General features: G+C 57.4%; 7 protein-coding genes across 7 annotated transcripts; 5 read left to right on the forward strand and 2 right to left on the reverse strand.

The window, feature by feature from the left end:
• Positions 1-4,664: 4,664 nt before the first annotated feature.
• On the forward strand, positions 4,665-6,440 carry D7B24_000221 (uncharacterized protein; the record flags this gene model as incomplete). The annotated part of the gene is made up of 3 exons (XM_028634482.1): positions 4,665-4,724; positions 4,798-6,270; positions 6,327-6,440. The coding sequence occupies 3 exons, from the start codon at positions 4,665-4,667 to the stop codon at positions 6,438-6,440; spliced, it is 1,647 nt and encodes a 548-aa protein (XP_028498184.1).
• A 3,184-nt stretch (positions 6,441-9,624) lies between these two features.
• Positions 9,625-9,986, forward strand: D7B24_000222 (uncharacterized protein; the record flags this gene model as incomplete). The annotated part of the gene is made up of 3 exons (XM_028634483.1): positions 9,625-9,660; positions 9,715-9,858; positions 9,912-9,986. The coding sequence occupies 3 exons, from the start codon at positions 9,625-9,627 to the stop codon at positions 9,984-9,986; spliced, it is 255 nt and encodes an 84-aa protein (XP_028498185.1).
• A 321-nt stretch (positions 9,987-10,307) lies between these two features.
• On the reverse strand, positions 10,308-10,906 carry D7B24_000223 (uncharacterized protein; the record flags this gene model as incomplete). Its single annotated transcript, XM_028634484.1, has 2 exons — positions 10,308-10,664; positions 10,730-10,906. 2 exons carry the CDS (start codon positions 10,904-10,906, stop codon positions 10,308-10,310), a joined length of 534 nt encoding a protein of 177 aa, XP_028498186.1.
• A 1,952-nt stretch (positions 10,907-12,858) lies between these two features.
• On the forward strand, positions 12,859-15,922 carry D7B24_000224 (uncharacterized protein; the record flags this gene model as incomplete). The annotated part of the gene is made up of 3 exons (XM_028634485.1): positions 12,859-13,578; positions 13,630-13,995; positions 14,048-15,922. The coding sequence occupies 3 exons, from the start codon at positions 12,859-12,861 to the stop codon at positions 15,920-15,922; spliced, it is 2,961 nt and encodes a 986-aa protein (XP_028498187.1).
• A 634-nt stretch (positions 15,923-16,556) lies between these two features.
• On the forward strand, positions 16,557-17,148 carry D7B24_000225 (uncharacterized protein; the record flags this gene model as incomplete). The annotated part of the gene is made up of 2 exons (XM_028634486.1): positions 16,557-16,868; positions 17,008-17,148. The coding sequence occupies 2 exons, from the start codon at positions 16,557-16,559 to the stop codon at positions 17,146-17,148; spliced, it is 453 nt and encodes a 150-aa protein (XP_028498188.1).
• Positions 17,149-18,426: 1,278 nt separating this feature from the next.
• D7B24_000226 (uncharacterized protein) lies at positions 18,427-19,414 on the forward strand (the record flags this gene model as incomplete). The annotated part of the gene is made up of 2 exons (XM_028634487.1): positions 18,427-18,872; positions 18,937-19,414. 2 exons carry the CDS (start codon positions 18,427-18,429, stop codon positions 19,412-19,414), a joined length of 924 nt encoding a protein of 307 aa, XP_028498189.1.
• Positions 19,415-19,716: 302 nt separating this feature from the next.
• On the reverse strand, positions 19,717-20,985 carry D7B24_000227 (uncharacterized protein; the record flags this gene model as incomplete). The annotated part of the gene is made up of 2 exons (XM_028634488.1): positions 19,717-20,850; positions 20,941-20,985. 2 exons carry the CDS (start codon positions 20,983-20,985, stop codon positions 19,717-19,719), a joined length of 1,179 nt encoding a protein of 392 aa, XP_028498190.1.
• Positions 20,986-21,674: the final 689 nt, after the last annotated feature.

Raw genomic sequence — 21,674 nt, forward strand, 5'->3', positions numbered from 1 at the left:
GGTTCGCGATCGAGGCGCATCCTTCCGGCAGGGGACCCGATCTGACGAACTGCAGACGGAATAGCGGCCAAGTATCAAGTCTGGGGACGGAGGATACATGGGATTTGGCATCGTCTTGAGAAGCCGCCGTGACCCCTTTAGGACTTGACGCCTCGCCTGAGACGGGAGGCTTACCGCACCGGAGAAGGGTTGGCGAAGGTGGAGGCCCGCATATGTGGTCTGTCTAGAACACGTGAGATACTATGGAGGTGGAGAGGGGAGTCCAGAGCGGCGGATCAGCTCATGCGAAGTGACTGAACTAAGGCCTGACCAACAGGAAACAGCTTCCGTAGGTGGGCCCCTCCAAAAGCCACCGGCATGCGGTCTCGTTGGCTCTAGACTCAGTATGCCAAGGAGTGCAGGGGCGGTTCAGGTTCGTTGGTGTGGGAGATTGGGGCCTCTGTGAAGCAGTAAAATCGGTCATGTCCATATTAGTTTGACCACCGTCGGAAGGGCGGGCGAATATTGGGTTTTGCGGGTTGTCAAAAGATCCCCAACCTGTCTGGTACACCACACGCTTAACCGTGTTAGCCGCAGTGTGTCTGAAGCAGTCGATTTCCTTTGGCTGGGGAATTCTCGATCTTAGATGGTTACAAATGTTCCCTACCCACAAGCTATGAGGCGGTCGGGTGTGCGGCAAGGGATTTCTTGGCCTGCGTGGCAGGAGTCACAACGCCATCATCTCCAGCTCTTGCAGGTGAGATCAGCAGTGCATATAGTGTAGGTATTGGCACTCTTGCCCAAAATTCCATGGTCATCATTAATTAATAAGCGCTGTGCCGCGCTGCAGGGTACCATTCGCCCCGTGTCAGCAAGCGAAGGGAAGGGGTGGCTACCATATTTTGACAGGCAGAGATAAATTGGGTGCGGCGATCTGGAGGGGCCATCAAAAGACACCTTGGCTGTTGCTTGGATCTCGCTTAGGCTTGGCCATTCAATTTGCGACCTTTCGATCGAGAAGTGTACTCGTTAGCAGACAGAAGTGTAGGGCTCATCGGGGACGTGCCGAATCACCCGCTATCAGACGTTGGAGTTCTGCAGGAGATTATTTGTGGAAGCTGTTCAGGGCCCAGTCACGCGTCGATATGTCATTTGCTGTCATAGGGTTAGCACAACCGAGGACAGGGTCAGCTCACGCGCCGAGAGCAACGGCAGGCGCGATGTGCTCGGAGAAGAGCGTCGCGCTCGAAGAATCGGTTGGTCCTGTTTGAGGCGACTGAAAGCGGGATGAAGTGTGGCGCTGGATGACGGGCCGGTTCAGTCGGTGTCTCTGCCGAAGGACGCCTTGGGCAGAGTCAAAAACTTCTTGTGGCAGGATCCTCTGTTGTCGGTACTGCTGCAGATAGATCCCTGCGCATTTCAGATTGGAATCTGGGGGGTCCGAGGACAGGAACAAGTGACTCGACTTGGGGACATGGGAGAATGACCAAGTGAAAAGAACTGGGCAAAGTTGGTGTCCAGAGACGGGAACGAAGGGAAGAAAAAGCGCTGTGCCTCTCTTCCTGTCGGCCCTTTCGCCACGGGATGCATGGCATATGATTCAATGGCAGCCAACGGCGAAGGATGGCGGGATGGAATGATGGCTGATCCCCTGATTCGAGCCGTAGCGACGGTTCGGGTTTCCAGCACCGGTGCCAAATCGAGGACGAACCGGGCCACATGGCGAGTCGTGGTCATGCGACGGCCACAGTCGCCGTGTTGGTAGATGCTGGCCTGATGCGTTATGCAGATGCGGTCGGCGGGGGGAGCGACTCGAGGCGAAAACAGACGAGAAAAGGCGTCCGTCTTGGTGAGCTTGGGGTATTGCTTGTTCCTGCCACATCACACATAACTCACGCCACGAATCTGAACCCAGGGAAAGTGCAGTGCTGGGCTCTGCGCCATGCCGCGCTGTTCGAGTAGTTCCTTCCCTCCCATGTGGTCGAATGGAGGTTGTGCCTGCCTAGGGACCACCGCCGGATGGAAGCTTTCCATTGGAGGTGGACATGTGGCCCCTGCCCGGCGGCCTGGAGTGGGTAAGACCACCAGGGACCCCTTCCCTTTCTTGACTGGACCAGACGGACCCCAGGTCGTACCTGCCCCTCGGCTGCGCTGCCATATTTGGAGCACGGATTAGCGCGGAGGAAGGCGGCCCGCTGATCAGTTAGGTTTAGTGTCCACTCCACCATCTGAAGGTGCGCGTGAGTCTTCTCTCCCCCACAGCTCTGTCAACGGCCCAATTGGCTCTGCCTGACTTCGATGCCGTCTCATCTCCAAGCCCATTTCCACCACCTGACAGTCACGCAGGATGTCTTCGATCCGCGGTCGTGTAGGGCATGGTGGCACAGCCGGTAGGGTGATTATCGTTCAGAGCCCCAGTCGCTCACTGGAGGTAAGGTTGGTTCAGTAGGTGAAGGGGTGCCTGAGCAAACCACCCAAGCCTTCCCACTGATCACCATCTTAACCTTAACTGAGACGAAGCAGAACCACCAGCAGCACCACGTCCCGACCACCCCCTCCCCCCGCCCCCGGTCCTAGTCTACAGCTTCATCGATTCTCGAATTCATCAAACTAGCGAGAAACGCAGGGCCCGCGCCCTGCAATATAGAACCAAGATTCCAACGGTGTTTCTGTGTCTGTGTCGCTGTGGGCGTCAGATCGCCGTGGGACCTACCCCCCAGCCCTGCCAACGACAGAGCCTCTGATTGCTTCGAGCTTGCGTCTGGTGGCTGCCGGTACCAATGGCGCTAGACTGTGCTGGCCTGCATGGCGCCATGCACCCCTCCCCCCTAAGAGGATCTCAGAGCACGGGCCAAAGGCACGAGAAGAAGGACGAGTACTGAACGAGCCAACAGGAACTGCGGCCCGGTTTTCGCTCACCGTCGCTGTTGTTCCCTCACCCTCATAAGCTCCTTCATCTTTGACCTGGACTGATTCGGGCCCGGCAACTGGTCAGTCCATGTTCCAGCTCGTGCCGGCACATAAGTGCCATCTCCGAGCCCACGCCTCCTCCCGCAACATTGAAGCCGTCATGAACGCTGGGCAGCGTGCGCCAAAGGGCTGGCAGGCGGGCGGCTCCATGCGCTGCAAGCGTTGCAGGCGATTGATGCCTCATCGCTTGTGCTTGACCTTGGCCCGACTAGCCTGCCTGCTCTCCAAACTGATGGGATAGAATGGCATGGACGGTGAACGCACCCACACACTCTCTCGCTCTCACCAAAGCCTTCCCTTCGATCCCGCCAGCCTGGTGGGGAAGGGAACTTCTGGGACCCTGGGCCGGTCTGCCTGCCCTTCTGCTGTGGCCCACAATCCCCAGAAAGCCCACCCTGGCCCATGGCTAAGCGGTGGTCGCCCGCGCCATTCCCACAAGCCCAAGTCAAACGACAGCGGAGCAACCCAGCCCGCTGATCCGGGGAGGGAAAGGCGAGAGGAAATCTTTGAGGCACGGGATTCCTTTGTTAGGTACGCTCAATTTGTTACGCTCAACATTGGCGTCTTTCCAGATCAGCGGCGCCATACCATGTCTTGCACCGGAGGCCCCTCTCCTCACGGGTCTTGCCTTGTGTGCCTATCCTGTCGTCTCAGGTACAATGACAACCCGCTAGTCACTGGAGGCTTTCGATGTCCTGGGGTGACCCCATTCAGAACTGACGGGGAGACATGATGCCCTCAAAAGTCCTCGCCTGCCGGATCCGCGGGAACGAGCAAGGACAGACAATCGGCGCGCAAGCATAATCCAAACTCTCTCAGCTGTAGTCGCCAAGCGCTCCTCCTGAGGGACTCCAAAGTCTGGAGCGGCGGTGCCACCGTACTCTGTACCTGCCGCAGCCACACCTGCCATGGTAATTAATATCGCCTGTCGCTGGGGAAAGGGGGGCTACGAGGGCCTGGGGCTGGCCGGCCTTGTCTGCCTCATCCCTGGGCCTCGTTGGGCCCTGAAGTGGGTGGCAACCAGGTAACGTGAGAGAGCCAACCGGCGCCCCCAGACTTTGTCCCGGCCGCCACACAAAACGCTGCACATGGGGTAGAGACTTGACAGGAGGAAAGGAGGGGGATGGCATACATGGCCCGTACCCCATCCGTCCCAAACTCTTCCACCCCATGGACGGATGTGCAGATGGGCCAAAGGCGTCTCCGGCCTCGAGTGGTACAGCACAGCATACAGTCCGATCTGGCCTGACAGGGGTCTTCCCCCCAAGGTCCCGATGCCCAGCACAGGCTAGCCGCCATTTCGGTTCCGCTTCGTCCTGTCCCGCACTCCACGCCGTACGTACACGCTTCACGGACCACACTCCCTCCCTTCCTCGGCCCCCCCTGGTCCAATGTCCCCATGCTCCCATGCATCGTTTCTGGACATGGATGCAGTCTAGGTGGAAACGAGCCGTTGTACCTTTGGCGGGAGTTTGCGTCTGGATCCGTCCTCTTTTTGGGGGTGTCCAACCTGAGAGAGAAGGCGTGAGACGGAAAATGATAAAATCAAAGCCCGTTCCCCATCCCAGATCTATTCTCTTCTTCTCCATCCTCATCCTCATCCGGCAATCTTCCCTTCGCCTTCTCACAGCTTGGCCTGTGGTCTTTCGATCCTTCGATCCCCCAAACCCCACACAGAGGAAATCGCCACGGCAGCGAGCCGCCCCTCTCTCAACATGTCCGAGAAGTTTGACACCGTGGACACTGTCCAGGCTCACGATGACACCTACGACAAGGTAAGGAGACTCTGGATTCGGCAAACCTCGACGACTTGAAACGAATGGCAGCTAATGATGTCTTGCTCAATAGAAGGAGGTCGAGACCAAGGTCATCAAGGGTAACGAGGCCTTCAGCGAGGCCATGATCAAGGAGCCTCCCCGTGCTTGGTCCAGCGCCATGATTCTCGTCTACTGCTTCTCCGTCGTCGGTTTCTTCTGCTCGACCATGAACGGATACGACGGCTCCCTCATCAACAACCTGCTCCAGAACCCCGCCTTCCGTGAGAAGTACGGTGTCGAGTTCACTGGTATCTGGACTGGTATCGTCTCCTCCATGTACCAGATCGGTGGTGTCGTCGCCATTCCTTTCGTCGGACCCGCCATTGATACCTGGGGCCGCCGCTACGGTATGCTCATCGGATCCGTTATCATCATCGTCGGTACCATCATCCAGGGTCTCTCCCACGGATCCAGCCAGTTCATGGGCGGCCGTTTCCTCCTCGGTTTCGGTGTCTCCATCGTCGCCTCCGCCGGTCCCATGTACGTTGTTGAGATCAACCACCCCGCTTTCCGTGGTGTTGTCGGTGCCATGTACAACACTCTCTGGTTCTCCGGTGCCATTCTCGCCTCCGGTGCCGCTCGCGGCGCTCTCGAGCACATCAAGGGCGATGCCTCTTGGCGCCTGATCACCTGGCTCCAGTGCCTCTTCTCCGGCCTCATCTGCATTTTCGTCTGGTTCATCCCCGAGTCGCCCCGTTGGCTGTACGTCAACAACAAGCAGCAGGCCGCCCGCGACATGATCACTAAGTACCACGGTGAGGGCAACCCCGACTCCGCTTGGGTTACTCTCCAGATGAACGAGTACGAGGAGCTCCTTGACATGAACGGTTCCGACAAGCGCTGGTGGGACTACAGCGCGCTGTTCCGCAACGGCGCTTCCCGCTACCGTCTCTTCTGCAACGTCGCCCTGTCCTGCTTCGGTCAGTGGGCCGGCAACGCTGTCCTGTCGTACTTCCTCGGCGCCGTCCTCGTCACCGCTGGCTACTCCAGCGCCATCGCCCAGGCCAACATCACCCTCATCAACACCTGCCAGCAGTTCCTCTGCGCCATTGCCGGTGCCACTCTGGTCGACAGGGTCGGCCGTCGCCCTCTCCTGCTCTTCTCCTTCTCGTCTGTTACCGTCATCTGGGCTGGCATGACCATCGCCTCTTCCATCGTTGCCAAGTCTCAGACCGGTGTCGACGAGAACGGCACTCCCATCTACAACGACCCTGCTGCCTCCAAGGCTTGCCTGGCCATGATCTTCCTCTTCGGCTCCTTCTACTCCGTTGGTATCACACCCCTTCAGGCTCTGTACCCCGTCGAGGTCCTCTCCTTCGAGATGCGCGCCAAGGGCATGGCCTTCTCCAACTTGGCTGTCAACGCCGCCGGTCTCCTCAACCAGTTCGCTTGGCCCGTCTCCATGGAGACCCTTGCCTGGAAGACCTACATCATCTTCACCATCTGGGATGTTGCTCAGACTGTCATCATTTACTTCTACCTGCCTGAGACCAAGGGCCGCACTGTAAGTTTATCCTCTTCTCCTCCATACCCATGCAATATACTGACAAGCCAAACCAGCTCGAGGAACTCGACGAGGTGTTCGCCGCCAAGAACCCGGTCAAGCACTCTCTCCAGAAGAAGGAGATTGCCGTCGACGCCCATGGCGACGTCGTCAACGTCCAGAACGTTTAAACGCTCTCTGCGACGGAGATTCTCATGCAGAAAAGAAGAAAACAGCGAAGCGAGCGCGTTCTTTACCACCCCCCACGCGTTGGCAACCTATTTGGGCTGCCACGTTTACACTGCTTTATAATGTCACGAGAGATGGATGCCGGAGGATGATTCTTGAGTCGTTGTGGCACTGCCTGGGAGGTCTGAGACTCACGGTTTCGTCTGCCACGATGGAATCATGCGAACGCTCTTTCCGAACACCTTTGCCGGCGGCTAGCTAGCTAAATACCACTTTGCGCTACGCTGAAATCTTTTGCATTGTATGGTGACTGTTTGTGATGATGGATGTGAGGACGTGGCTAACAACTTGACTACATTTTTCTAAGCTGATAGTTGAACCGTATTTTCAAACGACATGGATGTCTTATGCAAAGTGGATGGCAATGTCGCTAACGGACCAATTTGACGTGCAGCCTCTCGGAGGAACATGTCGATCTTTACCCCTATCTCGAGGGTAAAGTACTGAGTACGTTCAGTCGTCCCCAGCGTGGTTGGCTGCGGCGAAAGGCTTGGTATTGCTTCGCCTCTGGGCTACATCAAGTGTGGTGGGTTAGCGCACCCCTACGATGTGCCTGTACGCGGGATGGTCTCAGTCATGTCCTTGGGGCGAATATTTATCGTTCCGACCGAAGCACTCTGGGCGGAAGCCTAAGCCAACGAGCCGGTTGCTGTTGTTGCGGGCTGATTTCTTTGGAGGCGCGGTCGCTGGGCAAGATATCCGTGGCAAAGTACTTCCTTCATCTGCACGAAAACGTTGGTGGTCAACAATGTGTTGTTCGCGATTCGAGCCGGCATCTCGATCCCGAACTGATTCGCTATGAACCAGTAGGCTTTTCATTTGCATTTCATTGGCGCTTGATCCTTGACCGTTATTGTCATTGAAGGTAGGTTCTGGCCCATGGTATGATGTTCTGTTATGGTGTCGCAAACACAACCACACTGGTTCCCATCATCCAGTCAACCCCCCGTTCCACTGAACGAAGGAGGGACATCGCGTTCTGGTCTGGAGGCTCCCTTCTGTCGGTGGGAGATTGTCACCGCAAGTAAGTACCGGCCTGTCCCTAGAGCTAGTGTTCACGACTTGAGTTTCATGACCTGTCTGCGTTGCAGAGTGAATTCATTGACAGCGGCCCAATGCAGGGCAGTCGGTTGCCGGTCCTGCTTTCTTTTCCATTAAGATTATGGTAGATAGCCGTCGCCTTGGCATCGGCTGATCAAGGCCATGCTCGCGCTGCGTGATATCGTCCAGGAGAATGACTGGTATGGCGACGTTCTCCATACACGGGCGTGGTCGTGATAGAACTGGAACATAAAGGCCTTGAGCCTTTGGCGAACTTGGGGCGAGCTTTTTAGCATAGTACAAACCGCGCAGCCTGATCCAACCCCACCCCCCCTGATAATTCAATTTGAAGTACGCCGACAACATGGGACTGGCCGTGTCATTTCCAGGCAATATGGGACACTCTTACTTGCTAGATGATTTGTACAAACGGTACGCGAGTGAGTCGGGCACGAGTATGACGGGTAGCTATAGGTTGGGAGTAAGGGAATACCAGCGTCCAGGTCAATGGCACTTGGCTGAACCAACGTGACGATCAAGTCGATGAATGGTGGATAAACACGGCCGCCAGCTGAGCTTTTCTGTTCAGTGCTCGCTTTCGCGTACCATGTGACGATTTGCCATGACTAAGTCATAGTGAGCGGGCATACTTGGGGACCCGGCGCTTCCGCCGAGTGGTTGGTCTTGAGAGTCTGCCGAGCATCTGGCCAGAGCGCAGGTGACTTGTGGGCATCTATGGGAATTTTTACTCGAAGAAGCAATCCTCAGGCCCTGGACCGTGAGCTGGAGCGAGATGAAAACAACACTGGAAGGGAAAGGGTCGGTTCTCCGCCTTGGCGCAACGCAAGGATTGGTCCGCTGTATTGAACGCCAAGGCATGGCATTGCGGACCGTGTCGCGGTGCGGGCGCCATCACGCGGGGTTCTGTCAGGCTCCTCACTCCACAAGGGGTGGCTGGCTGCCGCTGGTGGAGAAGGGGGTGTGCAGGCGCTTTTGGCGTCTGGGGCTTTACGGGCCAGGGGTCTCGACATTGTTAGCATGATTGCCGGCCTGGTTGACGGTCTGCGCCGCTCGTCTGCTGTTTGACCGAGGAACAACTGGAGGCCGCCTGGGTAAGGTGAGGTGCGCCATAAAGAAGAGCATCATATGGCGACTGAGAGAGAGGACTCATGATAAGACGGGCCAGATCATTCCAGAAGGGAGTTCGTGGGGCATTTGATCGGGGGTCACAATATCGCCGTAAAACGTCTAGCCACTATTTGCTGTGTTGGCATCGAAAATAAGCTTCTTTCCCCAAGTAGTTCGATCGGCGAAGACGGACAGAAGAAAGCTTAGCACTATGTAACGTCAAATATAATAATCCACCCACTCAAGTTATCCCATTCTGTCGTGAGATTCATTGCTATATGTTACATAATAGTGAATCTTGCGAGCATGATGGGGCTCCGACTCGTGTGCTAAACAGCGAGCGTTTGACTTCGCTGCAGCACCATCAGTACTAACTAGTGTGAGGATTTGGCTTCAGCTTGATGAGCTCTTCATCCTACATCCAGGGATCACATTGATGAGTATTCCTTACATACGGGGACCGTTCCCACTCAGAATGAGGCTATGCTATTGCTCAGCGGCATCGCAGTACCTGCTTTCACTGACTACATTACTCGTGCCCTGGGACGCAATCAATTTGCTGCCTCAGCGCATGGTGTTTCACGATGGCACAGGCCAGATTCAATCAAGCGCCGTGGATCTCATTCACTATCTCACCAGATTAAATACTGAGGGGAAAAGGCTACGAGGTTTGTAACTGGCGGAAACTCTCCAAGCATCCACGGGCAAGCTGCACGAAGATATCGCGAGGCGTAATCAACCATGGCCTGCAAAGGTCCTGCTGCCCCTTCTACGAGTCAGCGATATTGGGGGGATCCTTGGCTCGTCACTAGATGAAAGAGATGCTGTTCTGCAGAGTCATGTGGCGGACGACGTGGAAAAGCTATAAGAACTGATTCTGGCCACGTAGTTAGATAGCCGCTGTCTGCGTCTTGGAATCTACTCCGATCATCACAGACGTCCTCTACACGACTCACAATGCATCTTCCCAGTCTTTCCGTTCTGGTAGCCCTCGTCAGTATATCAGTCGCACTCCTCACAGCGGTACGTAGCTAACTTGAATCTCAGGCCCTGGGGTGCCACAGCGTTGCCGCTCAGGACTGCAGAGGCAACGTTTCCGCCATGTGGCGCTGCTTGCGCCCTGACAACAGCAACTCAGGTTACACCAGCTCGTGCTGTCCCCGTACCAACAGTTTCATGGAAAACGGAGCTGTAAGTTTGTGCAACTCTCATGGTTGGCGAGCAGGACTGACGATTCACCCAAGTGTTGCACCACCAACTGGCGAGCCTTCCAGTCATGCTGTGTGACGCACAACGGCTACAACGCCGCCAACGGCTAGAGGATTGATGAGGGATCAGGTATTGCACGAGGGGGGCTAGAGTAGTGTAGGCCAGAGAGGAGCAATCACATTCATTGTGGGAACGGTTCTGCGGGACATAAGTATGTGTGAATTGACTATGACCGGCTCGCACAGCGAGGCCGGATGTACTTTTGCTACTGCTACCATGTATTCGTCCCTCAGAAACTGGACCGCCTTCCAGAATCTTGCTTTGCTGTCGAGGGGCGTGTCTGTGACAGGCTTCTGGCGTATGCATCGAGGGTGAGGCTTCGTCGGGATGCAACGAAGACCTTGCGCCAGGGACATGTGAGGCGAAACTTCTTAGAGCGCCTCGAAGGTCTTCTTGAAAGAAGCATCAAGGTCCTTCTTGTCACTCTCGAGACCCTTCTTGCAGGTGGGGACGAGGTCGATGATGCCGAAAGCGAGCTTGTCGACGCCGCCCTCGATGGTGCGGAGGACCTGGGTGATGGGAGCGGTGAATGGGGTGCCGGAGAAGATGCTGCTCTTGCCAATGATGGTGTTGAGAAGAGCCTGGTGGACGCGGACAAAGTCGCGGAACACCTCGCACACCTGGTTCTGTCCGTCCGCCGGGAAGGGCTTGGACTTGTCGGCCTCGGCGATCATGGTGATGTCGGTGCGGACGGCGCCAGCGATCTCACGGACGTTTTCGAGGGCTCTCTGCGAGACGGGTCAGATAAAACATTATTCGTGCGAAGGGCCCGTCGGAGTTTGCAGTAACTTACGGGGATCACGGAGAAGAGGTTGGTTAAGCTCAGGTCGGTCAGGATGTTGTTGGCATCCTGCGACAGATCGGTGACGGCCTCGATGCTCTTGACAACGGTCTGAGGGGTCAGCTCGCTCTTCTGGGCGGCGACGAGGCCGGCGAAGGCGGTAGCGATGGTGAGAAGCTTGAACTGCATGGTTGCGTTTTTGAAGGAGACTCTGGAGCCGAGCGACTTGGTAACGTGAGAGAGGCTTGTAGAGAAGGGTGAGGAGCTGATGATGGGTGGAAACAAGAATTCGTCTCAAGTTTGTGAGCTCAACCGACTATATATATTCCTTTGAATATCTACAAGACTCAGTGGCTGAGCATGATAAGTGGACTTGCAGCTGTCCATAGCACATGCTGGATGTGCTAGGTTGTGATCAGTGACTGGTATGTCCAGGCCTGATTGATCGCTGAAGGATGATATCATGACGGGCTTAACCCATTCCACAGTATTGCGACAGAAACAACTGAGATGCTGTGTGCCTGTTTGTGCACTTGGGTATGGAGCCTTGATCTATGTTACTAAGACGAGCAGCGGCTGGACATCGTGATGGACATCTGGAGTGGATGAGACAGCGTGCTTCTTTCTGCAGGTCAAAGCTCAATTCGCGCCCTGAGGATTCCACGTATTCCTGCATGATGTCCAAATCTGTACCTGGATCGGTGCGGAGCGGGCCGGTGTTCAAGCACCATTGCATTCCACAGGGCAGGGGGAATATGGATCATCACTAGTTCTGCCGAGACTTGGGGATATGGGGTAGGATCAAAAGAGGGCCTCGTGTGCCCTCGCAACCCCAGATGGCCATGCGTCTGGTCAAGAGATCTCCGATCTTCCACACGCGCGTTGATCTGTGGGAGACGTGCATGTTGCACTCACCTGGACAGACCCAGACAGATGAATGCCTTGACTCCGGCACCCGCTTAACCGAGGGGCGGCCGGCCTCGTGTTGAATCTTGATGGCGCGCGCGAAGCTTATTTGTGATTGAGCGGCGGGTCGACTGAAATTCGGATAATGGAGCGTGAAGGGGTGGACGGATGGACTGTGGCCGATCAGGAAATGCTAAACTTCACAGCAGCGCGTGATACGCAGAGAGGGGACGTGCCTCTTTCCTATTGTCCCAGGGCTACTTTCCAACAGTCTAGCAGGGGAGACCAGCATCAAGACGTGAGCCCAAGGAAACAGACGAGACGCGGCCAGTTGTGTCTGCAGGTAACAGATACCTGGTAGTGGTGATGGTGGTGGTGGGTGCTCTGCGATGAGTTCAACCGCCATTTTCGTCGCATCGCATCGCATGGAGACAAAGGATACTGAAACGGACACAAGGGGAACAAAAGTTCAATGCTAATGACACCTGAGGCACGGCTATTCACCCTTTGCGAGTGAGGTCTGCGCCATGCGTAGCCCGCAAGGGAGGCGACGGAGACACTGAAAGCTGTAATGAAGCTTCTCCTGAAGTCGGCGATCTGGATCCCTAGGCCATCCATGCAGACCGAGGACAGCAGAGAGCAATGCACGCAGTAGTCAGTCTCGGGCTATCCTTGGATACTTTATCAGCAAGAAGAAAGAAACCAAGTGGAAGACCCTCTTATCCCTAACCTCGAACAGTGCAGAATGACTCGGGCATTGAGGCCTTGGAGCGAGCCTGGATGAACGCGAGGCCAGCAAAAGGTAGAGCAGCCCAAGCTGATGATGTCAGCCGCCCCATGCTCGGCTTCGTTGAGCTGTTGAGCTGTGCTTACCCCCCACCCCGCGCCCTGATTGCGGATCGCTGGATCAATCGACAGGTTGACTCCAACTTCCCTCCTGCGATTCTTCAACCCACATCCGCAACATCCAACTAAGAATCACGGCAACACAGACACCGCCGCACAGAGGAAGCGATTCCTGCGGCAACTGATGCCCGATGTTGAACGTTCGACCGCGGCACCTGGCTCTCGCTGTCCCCGAATGCGATGCGTCGGATGCGACACCTACAGTTGACGCCTTCATCGATACCTCGTAAGAAAAACGACCCCGCCGAATCGAGGACCAAAACCCACCACACGACGCGCCAGGCACGCCCGACTTCAGAGGCCGCCATCTCACGCTGTGCGCGATCACCATGGGATCCCCGGATTCCTCGCAGGCGATGGAGCCGTCAGCGGAAGCCGCCGAACCACCGTCAGGTGCCCTCTCGCGCCATGGCACCACAACCTTCTCCCCCGAACAGGCCGTCGCCCTGACCTCCTCCGGAGCGCCGTTGCTGAACCCCCGAAGCTGCGTGACCTGCCGCCGTCGCAAGGTCCGATGCGACAAACAAATGCCGTGCTCCAATTGCCGACGCGCATCCGCGCAGTGCGTCTTCCCCGCGCCCGGCCGCGCGCCGCGGCGACCCAAGCCCCGCGACCCAAACGCCCCGTCCAAGGGCTCCAGTGAGCGAGAAGTTGAGCTCATGAGGCGCCTGCGAAAGCTCGAGGGTATCGTCGAGGACCTCAGCGGGCAGATCGAGGTGGAAACCGCGAGCAGCGAGCCTAGACCTCTCAGTGCTGGCGCGTCGCCGGGAACAGCAGCGCTGGCGCAACAAGATATGAACGCCGCGGCGGCATGCGCCGGATCGGGCAGCGCCGGGTCTCCCTCCTCGGCGAACGGCACCAGCGCCGTTCCGTCCATGCGAGAGGTCGTGGCGCGCCGAGGCGCCGAGGCTGATAGCGAAGCTGCGCAGGGGTTGGAGCGGAAGCAGTCGGCGAGCGTCACGAAGCAGCTCGGACGCTTGGTCCTTCATGACCAGGGCAGAACAAACCGATACGTGAGCAGTGCGTTCTGGTCCAAGCTGAATGATGAGGTGGGTTGCGGTTGTGTGGCATCGTCGTGGCATGGCTGACATGATACCAAGCTGGACGAACTTCGTGCTGAGATGCACTCGTTGAGTCACGATGACGACGATTCCGAAGACGATGAGACGCCCGACCACTCTCCGCAGCAACCTGTTGAGCCTTCGACTGATCACCATGGCTTCATTCTCGGTTACCGCTCAGCAGACGTTGACCTACGACGCCTTCATCCTCTGCCGTCTCAGATTCCCTTCCTATGGCAAGTGTACAAGGAGAACGTCGAGCCATTGGTCAAAATCTTGCACGTACCGTCGATGGAGGAGTTGTTGCGCAATATGAGGAAAAGCCCCGACAGCCTGAGCCCAGCGAATGAGGCTCTTATTTTCGCCATTTACTTTTCTGCCATTATCTCAATGGAAGACGAGGAGGTAAGCTTACATGCTGTCGCCGAGACTTTGGCAAGACCTGACTCGAACCCAGGTGCAAACGAACTTCGGCTCATCAAGACCTCACCTCCTATCCCAGTTCCGGTTTGCCCTCGAACAAGCGCTAGCGAGGGCCAATTTTCTCAACACTTCTGACATGGTTGTGCTGCAAGCATTCACTCTGTTCCTGACGATAGTCAGACGACACGATGATACGAGATTCTGCTGGACACTGACGGGTCTTGCGATCCGGATGGCGCAGGGTATGGGCATCCATCGTGACGGCCTACAACTCGGGCTGCCTCCTTTCGAAGTTGAGATGAGGCGCCGGCTCTGGTGGGCCATCTGCACCATTGACCTACGTTCCGCGGAGGAGCTCGGAACAGACATGATGATCAGGGACGGTTCCTTCGATACGGAGCTACCGACGAGCATCAACGACACAGACCTTGACCCATCCGCCACCGTCATGCCAACACCCCGCGAAGGCAGGACAGATACTGCTGTCAGCCTCGTCCGTTACGAAATTTGCTCGCTCGCGCGGCAGCTGCATGTGACTGTGACAGAAATGGGACCCATTGATCCTACTGACGTTACGGCAAGCCTGGAAAATCGCGAGCGCATGCTTGTGGACGTATACGACCGTATCGAGGAGAAGTTTCTGCGGCGGTGCCTTGCCGACAACGACCCATTATTCTGGATGGCTGCCATGATTGCACGTGTCATTGCGGCCAAGATTGGCCTTATCATATACCAGCCTTGTCTCTTTCCTGGCACGGGGCCTGAGCTGTCATTCGCGATTCGCACGCGGCTCTTCGTCTCGACAATTGAGGTCGTTGAGTATAACCACATACTGAATACAGACCCGCGATGTAGGCAGTGGCGCTGGCTTTTCCAGACATACCGGCAGTGGCATGCCATTGCGTACATGTTGCTCGAGATGGCTCGGCGGCCGTGGACGCCCACGTCTGAGCGAGCATGGGAGGCAGCGAGCATTTTGGGGTACGAAAGCCATCCCATCGAAGCAGCCAAGGCTGCTGACCACACGGCCGTGTCACTGCCGGTGAAGAAGCTTTATCTCAATGCCAGACGACACAGGCAGGCAGAGATTCAGCGCCTGCGAAATGATCCGGAGGCCGCCCACCATCTCGATGTCGAAGACAGGCTCAACTCCTTGCCTGAGCGACTCGGCTCTGTGCCGGGGATGGAGGCCAGGGCTTCACAGCTTCGCGGCCGATGGCGCAAGATGGTTCGAGGAGAGAATCTGGCCGGCTCTCTGCCTCCATTTGAACCTCTGCTAACGCAGGACGAGCAGCGGCTCGATTTTGTGTTTCCAGCGGCCGGCGCCGTGCCACAGCCAAATGTGTCAGCCTCACAGCAAGATGAAATCCAACCTGGATTGGAAGGGGATTTCGTCGACAAGCTGCTTAGCGGAGTAGTGAACCCCATCGAGCTGTGGCGTTATGCGTACCAGGGCCGATTGAGTGCCGAGGACATGCTGGCGATCGGGATGACCAACGGGGATGCCTTGCCAAGTGCACCAGCTTATGGCACAATGCAGCACGGCGCAACCATCGACACGGCCCTAGCGGTTGCGAACAGGACAATGAGCGAGCAGACGGCCGTGCTGCAAGGCGAACCGTCACAGCAGCAGCAGCAGCAGCCGCCGCCGCAGGGGGGCCGGAGCTTCGAGCATGGCGCAAATCAAGCGCCGCCAACGTGGCTCTGGCCAGATCCGTACACCTCGATGGACACGCTGTTTGAAGGAGCGGGTATGGATGGGTTGAACGACATGGTCGGCACGGACGAGCTTGATGTGAATATGGACGTTGAGGACATCAACTGGCAGAACTGGCAGGAGTCTTTGAAGGGGCTGGAAAAGCCGACGAGTTCCCAGCTGCCAGCAAGCGGGCGATGGGGAGGCCTCTAGATGGATGGGTCATGTGTTGGGGGATGTCAATGAGTGCAGATGATACCCGTGATGTGTATATATTATGGCGATATGTGATGACGTGGATTTTCTGTTTGTGGTGGTGGTGCATCTGTTTTGTGGGCGCGTGGAACGTACAGGGCCGAACTGCAAGGCCGAACAACAAGGCCTCCTGCCGCCACCAGAAGAGGTAATCCTGGGCATGTGTAACGTGGGAGGAGCCTGCCGAAGTGCCTTGTGCTACTGGGCCCACCCAACTGAATTGTATGGTGGATGACTCAAAGGAAGGCGCGCCCAGGTGACGTGGGTGAAGAAGGAGCACCTCGCTGTATGGCAGCCGCGACTTCGACGTCGGCCTCGACCACTGCGCCTTCCAACGAAGGCCCCAACCTACAGGAACCAACGCGGTCTCGACGTCCTTTCTCTACTTTGTGTCTTTGCTTCACTGCGCCTTGTCCAGCTTGAATTTATAAGAAAAGGACATAGACTCCTGTTTCTTGGGCCGTTTGCTTCATCAAGCATCAAGAACTCAAGTCGCCTCAGCTTTGACTATTCCGCAATTGACCAAACACCTCATACCGCCGGACTACCGACACCGACCCCCAGATCCAAACACTCTACGCAACTTCGCAACATGTCGACGACTACATCACCGAACCCCCGTGTCGGCGTGGCAGCCATCATCGCCAACGCCCAGGGCCAGATCGTCAGCGGCAAGCGGCAGGGCAGCCACGGCGCCGGCACGTGGCAGCTGCCGGGCGGCCACCTTGAGTATGGCGAGTCTTTCTTCGCCTGTGCCGAGCGCGAGGTACTCGAGGAAACGGGCCTGCGCGTGCGCGGCGTCAAGGTCGCTGCCGTGACCAACGATGTCTTTGCCGACCAGGGCAAACACTACATAACCATTTTCGTCAAGTGCGAGATGGAGGATGCGACAGCGCAGCCTGAGGTTTGTTCCACCTCTCTTCATCTACCATCCTTGTCAGCCCAGTTCTCTCTCCCCCCCTGCGTTCTCAACGGCTGGGGGGTGAGAGGGCCTCCCGTGCTTTGGAGATTGACCGCTGACCGGTTTGGCGCCCCTTGTTTAGGCCATGGAGCCGGAGAAATGCAGCGCTTGGTTCTGGAAGTCGTGGGACGACATGCGCCACTTGGAAGACGCTGGCGAGAACTTGTTCCTGCCGCTCGTCAACCTCTTCAAGGAGCATGCTGACATCGACTCTCTGCTTTGAGCGCAGCATTGGCAGGTACGGGTGTGGTGAATGAGGTGGCAAACGGGCACGAAGATGCCCAAGCAATGATTTGGAAGCCGACATGCAGCCAGCGAGTCGCACCCAGGAGGATCCCTCTAGCTTCGGCCACACGATTGGACGTCCTCGTTGCCGCGCTGGCCCCGACCTTGGGAGCCCATGTGTAGGGGGGCTGTGTTCGAATCCTTCGGGATGAAGCACAAGGACGTTACAGGGATTTCGCTCATTGAACACCAGGGGGCGTCGCTCGGCCCAGAATGGGCGGTTTCATCTCGGCTCGAGTCCTTCTTGAACTTGACCCCCCTGATCAATGCAACGGTCGAATATGGTCCCAAGCTCTCAACACGTCCAGGGCAAGCGAGCCATCCAAGCCGTCTTAGGGCTGAGATGTTGGCGCGGGGAGATGAAGTGAGAGGTGATGTGTACCAGCCCCAGCAGCTGTGCAGCGCCCCTCAGCGGAGCCTATCAACTCGCCCACCACAATATCGCGTCTACAGAATTAGAACAAGCTTTCCAAGGCAGGTGCATGCACTATGTGTCGAACACAGCAAGGCGCTGCGTCAAGACTGTCGCCGATCTTGCGCCTCACGTGTGAAGGCATCGAAGCCTCTCGCTTCCCTTGTGTATCACTGACTTGGGTTGTCTTCGTTGCTCAGTCAAGCAGTACGATAGGGTGACGATGAACGACGTGAATGTCGCACATCTTTATATCGCGGGCATTACCAGCGGACCTCGCGATGATTCTGCTCTTTGCCCAGCCGGCTTGGCTCGCGCTGCCTCGCTTGCTCCCCGTCCTAAGTGGCATGGCCCGACGCTGACATTGACCGACCCCGGCCCCCAAAAAGCTTGCTTGCCGCCTTCTGACGCTCAGCTCCTGGCTTGCTCGGCATACCGTCGCCTTTACTGGACCACAAGCGCGTGAGGCCTGCGGGTCGTCGCGATCCCATCCTTCCCCCGAACAGGGGGTTTCGCGATGCTGCAGCTCTAGCCCGAAGCTGTGAACCAGGGGGGGCGTGTGGTCAATGGGCACTGGACAGGGCCCTCTGGATCGTCGTATTTGCTTGCCCTCTCAGGAGATTGCGGCCGTCTTCACGTTATATCCTCTGCAGAAGTCCCAATTCTCCATTTGCTGTGCGACCCTGTCCCTCTTACTCAGGTCTGCCTGTCTTTCCCACCTTCGTGACGCGTTGGGCCGGACCATAGCTTCATGTCACCTCCATAATCGGCTCGAACAGCAAATCGAACTGCCACTCACTCATCATGGCGACCGGATACTCGCCTGCAAGCACAGGGGTCGATGGCACCTCAACGGCCTACAGCTACCCGTCTCAATATAGCGACGGCCAGCATCAGCAGCACCAGCAGCAGCAGTACAACTCTGGTCTCATGGCGACCTCTGACTATCAACAAAGCGGCCTCATGGCAACAACAGACTACCCTGATGCCACAGCAGCCGCAAAGGCCGAAGCCATCCAGGATCATCACCAGCAGCATCAGTCTCACGCGGGCTATCCTCAGCATAGCCACTCGCCTCCACCAGCCACGCCTACCAGCAGTGAAGGCCGCATTTGCGGCCTCAGGAAAACGACCTTTTGGTTGATTGTGCTGTCTGCCGTTCTGGCCGCCGGACTTATCGGTGCAGCGGTGGCGGCAGGCATCCTGGCCTCGCAGAACAGCAACGGTAACGGGAGCGCAGGCTCTGGAGCGTGAGTAGGCCCCGAATATTGAAGACTCAAGAAAAAGTCGAGTAAAATATTGACGACGCGCCAGGGCCACGACTGCATCAGGACCAGCAACGACCACAACTGCCGCGGTCTCGGCTTCGGCCTCAGAATCGGCCGCAACAACCAGAAGCGCAACCTCGACGGCGTCTGCGACCGATTTCACGGCCATTCCGATCCCGACGCAAGCGTCATCCGGTCTTGGCGTCACGGATCCCGGCTGCCCTGGTGTCAACGGCACCGAGTACACGGTCCCCGGCACGGATCTCGTCTTCGAGCGGCTCTGCGGCGTCAACTTTGCTGGCAACGATATCGGCCATATACCGATGACACGTATGGAGGATTGCCTCATGCTGTGCGCCTCGCAGTACATCAGCCCTCAGGGTGCGGCTGGCAGCTGCCTCGGCGTCGTATGGGGGTACGGTGGCCGTCAGGGCACCAACGCTGCGTACTGCTGGTTGAAGTTCAGCAAGACGATTCGGGAGGATGTGGCAGACACGGAGACAGCGTGGCTCATCCCGAAGTAGAGTGGATCAGATGTTCTCTGATCGAGAACTGGCGGGAGAGAGACAGGGTGTGTGAGTTTGGCGTTCCGGTCAAGCGGAAATCTTTGCTGTCCTATTTTACACTCCTCAGCGAGCCCTTACTATTGCGTCTTGTCATGTTGACAGTATTCTCCCTCACATAGTAGTGGATGCCCAATATTTCGTGGCTGTATTCAACAGAATGTGAAATGAAAGGAGAAAAAAAAAAGAATATAAAGTCGCTTCATCCATCAGTTAGTCAGTGTCATCTTCTGCCAGACTGGGCTTGATATCCCTCCCAAGCCTTACGATCGCGGCGAGTCGCTGTTCCCGGCGGCCCACGTCTCAAGAATCGTGGCGACACGATCAATGTCCCACCGTGGCCCGTCTCCTAGGCACCTGGACGTCTTGACCATGAGCTGCACAAGCGCCCTCACCCGCATGACCTCCTCGGCCGACCCCAAGCCCTTGAGCCCCTGTTCGATGACGGCGTACTCGGGCCCGAGCCGCCGCCGGAACGCCAGCTCGACGGCGGCGGGCCGCAGGAACTTGTCGAGCCGCAGACCCTTGGCCGTGCTGTGGCTCAGCATGAGGGCCTGCACGCGGGCGCCCTTGTCGGGGTCGTAGCCAGGGTGGTCGGCCTCGACGTAGCCGCGGCGGCGGAAAGACAGCCGCGCGCGCATGCCGTGCAGGATCTGCTCGTCGCTGCCGCCCATGTCGCGGAGCGCGCCAAACGAGAACCGGCACGTCTCCTCGGCCTCGGCGCTGTCGCCGCGCATGGCCGCCTCGAGCAGGCGCGTGCCCCACATCATGCCCGTCCAGTAGACGACGCTCGCGAAGCTCGTCTTGTCGATGGCGAGGTACGGCGCAATGTCGATGGGCGGGTCGCGCTGCCGCGACGCCGCGGGCGCGAGCCAGAGGCCGTAGCCGAAGCCGGGCGACATGCGGCCGGATGCGTAGGCGGGGAGGGGCCCGTCTGCTGGCGTGTCCAGGGGGACGGATGGGGGCGACAGGTGCGATGGCGGCACTGGTGTGCGAGAAGCGAGGAGCGATGCCGCCGGCTGTGAGACGGTGAGATGGGGCGTGCATTGCGATTGCGAAGGCGCCACCTCTGGTGGGAACGCGCTCTCACTCTGTTGTGATGACGATGAGGGCGCGTGCGTACTTGGAAACTGTGGCTCCGACGAAGGTCCCGGTGGCGGTGGTGATGGTGCCTTGCCTGCGTCAAGGCTCACTGGAGCTTGTCGCTCCAGCCCGGCGATGCTCACAGCATCGCGCACGGCGCGGTCGAGCTCGGCGCTCCCCAGCTTGGACGCGACCTGCGACACCTTCGCGATGGCGGCCTGCATGGCCTCATTGCTGGCGCGCAATTCATTGATGGCTGTGATCTGTCGTTGTCGGAAGGCCTGCTGGGCTTTACGGCCCCTCTCCCTTCGCAGCTGTACAGGACGATGATATGTCAGAGGTCATGTCTGTGTGACAGAGAGCGCCCGCACACACGAGCAACGAGAACGGAGAGTATCACTCACGTGGATGTCGTCTGCGTCTGGTGAGGCGCCTCTTGTGCGCTTCATACTGGGTTGTGAAGAGCTTGTGAAGACTGATGTGATGTTGGATGTACGGGGTCACGAAAAGCCGTGCTGCCGCGACGGAATGGTGGATGTTGTGGTGGATTTCCGGCAGTGATGGATCAGGTGAGGGCCCTGGAATAAGGTTTCGCGACGATGGCCAGGTGTGAACATGACTCGGGACTAGTCTCGGTGCCGGCGGCCAACGCTCTGTTTCATAGTCTCGGAATTGTCGACAGCCACAACTGAGCTGAGGTGCGATACTGATGTGAATGGTAGTAGGGAGAAAAATCACTCGGCAGCATGGCATGTCTTGGGGTAGATCCAGATGCTGGGCCAGCGTGAGCTAGCAGACGTGAAGCTTCAGTTTGTTTGTTGAGTACCTTCACCTGATGCTGCTTACCAAGCGGAACACCGTGCTTTCTGTAGCCGTGATCTCGGAATGTCGGAAGACGTGTTTCTCAGGTCGCACATTAGCATGGCTCGATCATCATCACGGTTTATGAGCGTCGGGACGCCATCGCGATTGTCGACATCCTGTTGAGCTCGTTGGGTGCTTCAGTTCATCGCGTATGGATTGAAGTTATGAAGGTTCTTCTTCTCCACCGGATGACGCTCACGGCCAAAGATCCGATCGGCCCAAATGGACGAGATGGCTTCTCGCTACACCGCGCGGTCGAATTGGATCACCTCGG

The sequence above is a fragment of the Verticillium nonalfalfae genome, assembly GCF_003724135.2.
Source record: "Verticillium nonalfalfae strain VnAa140/NRRL 66861 chromosome Unknown scaffold_10, whole genome shotgun sequence".
Taxonomy (NCBI): Eukaryota; Fungi; Ascomycota; class Sordariomycetes; order Glomerellales; family Plectosphaerellaceae; genus Verticillium; species Verticillium nonalfalfae.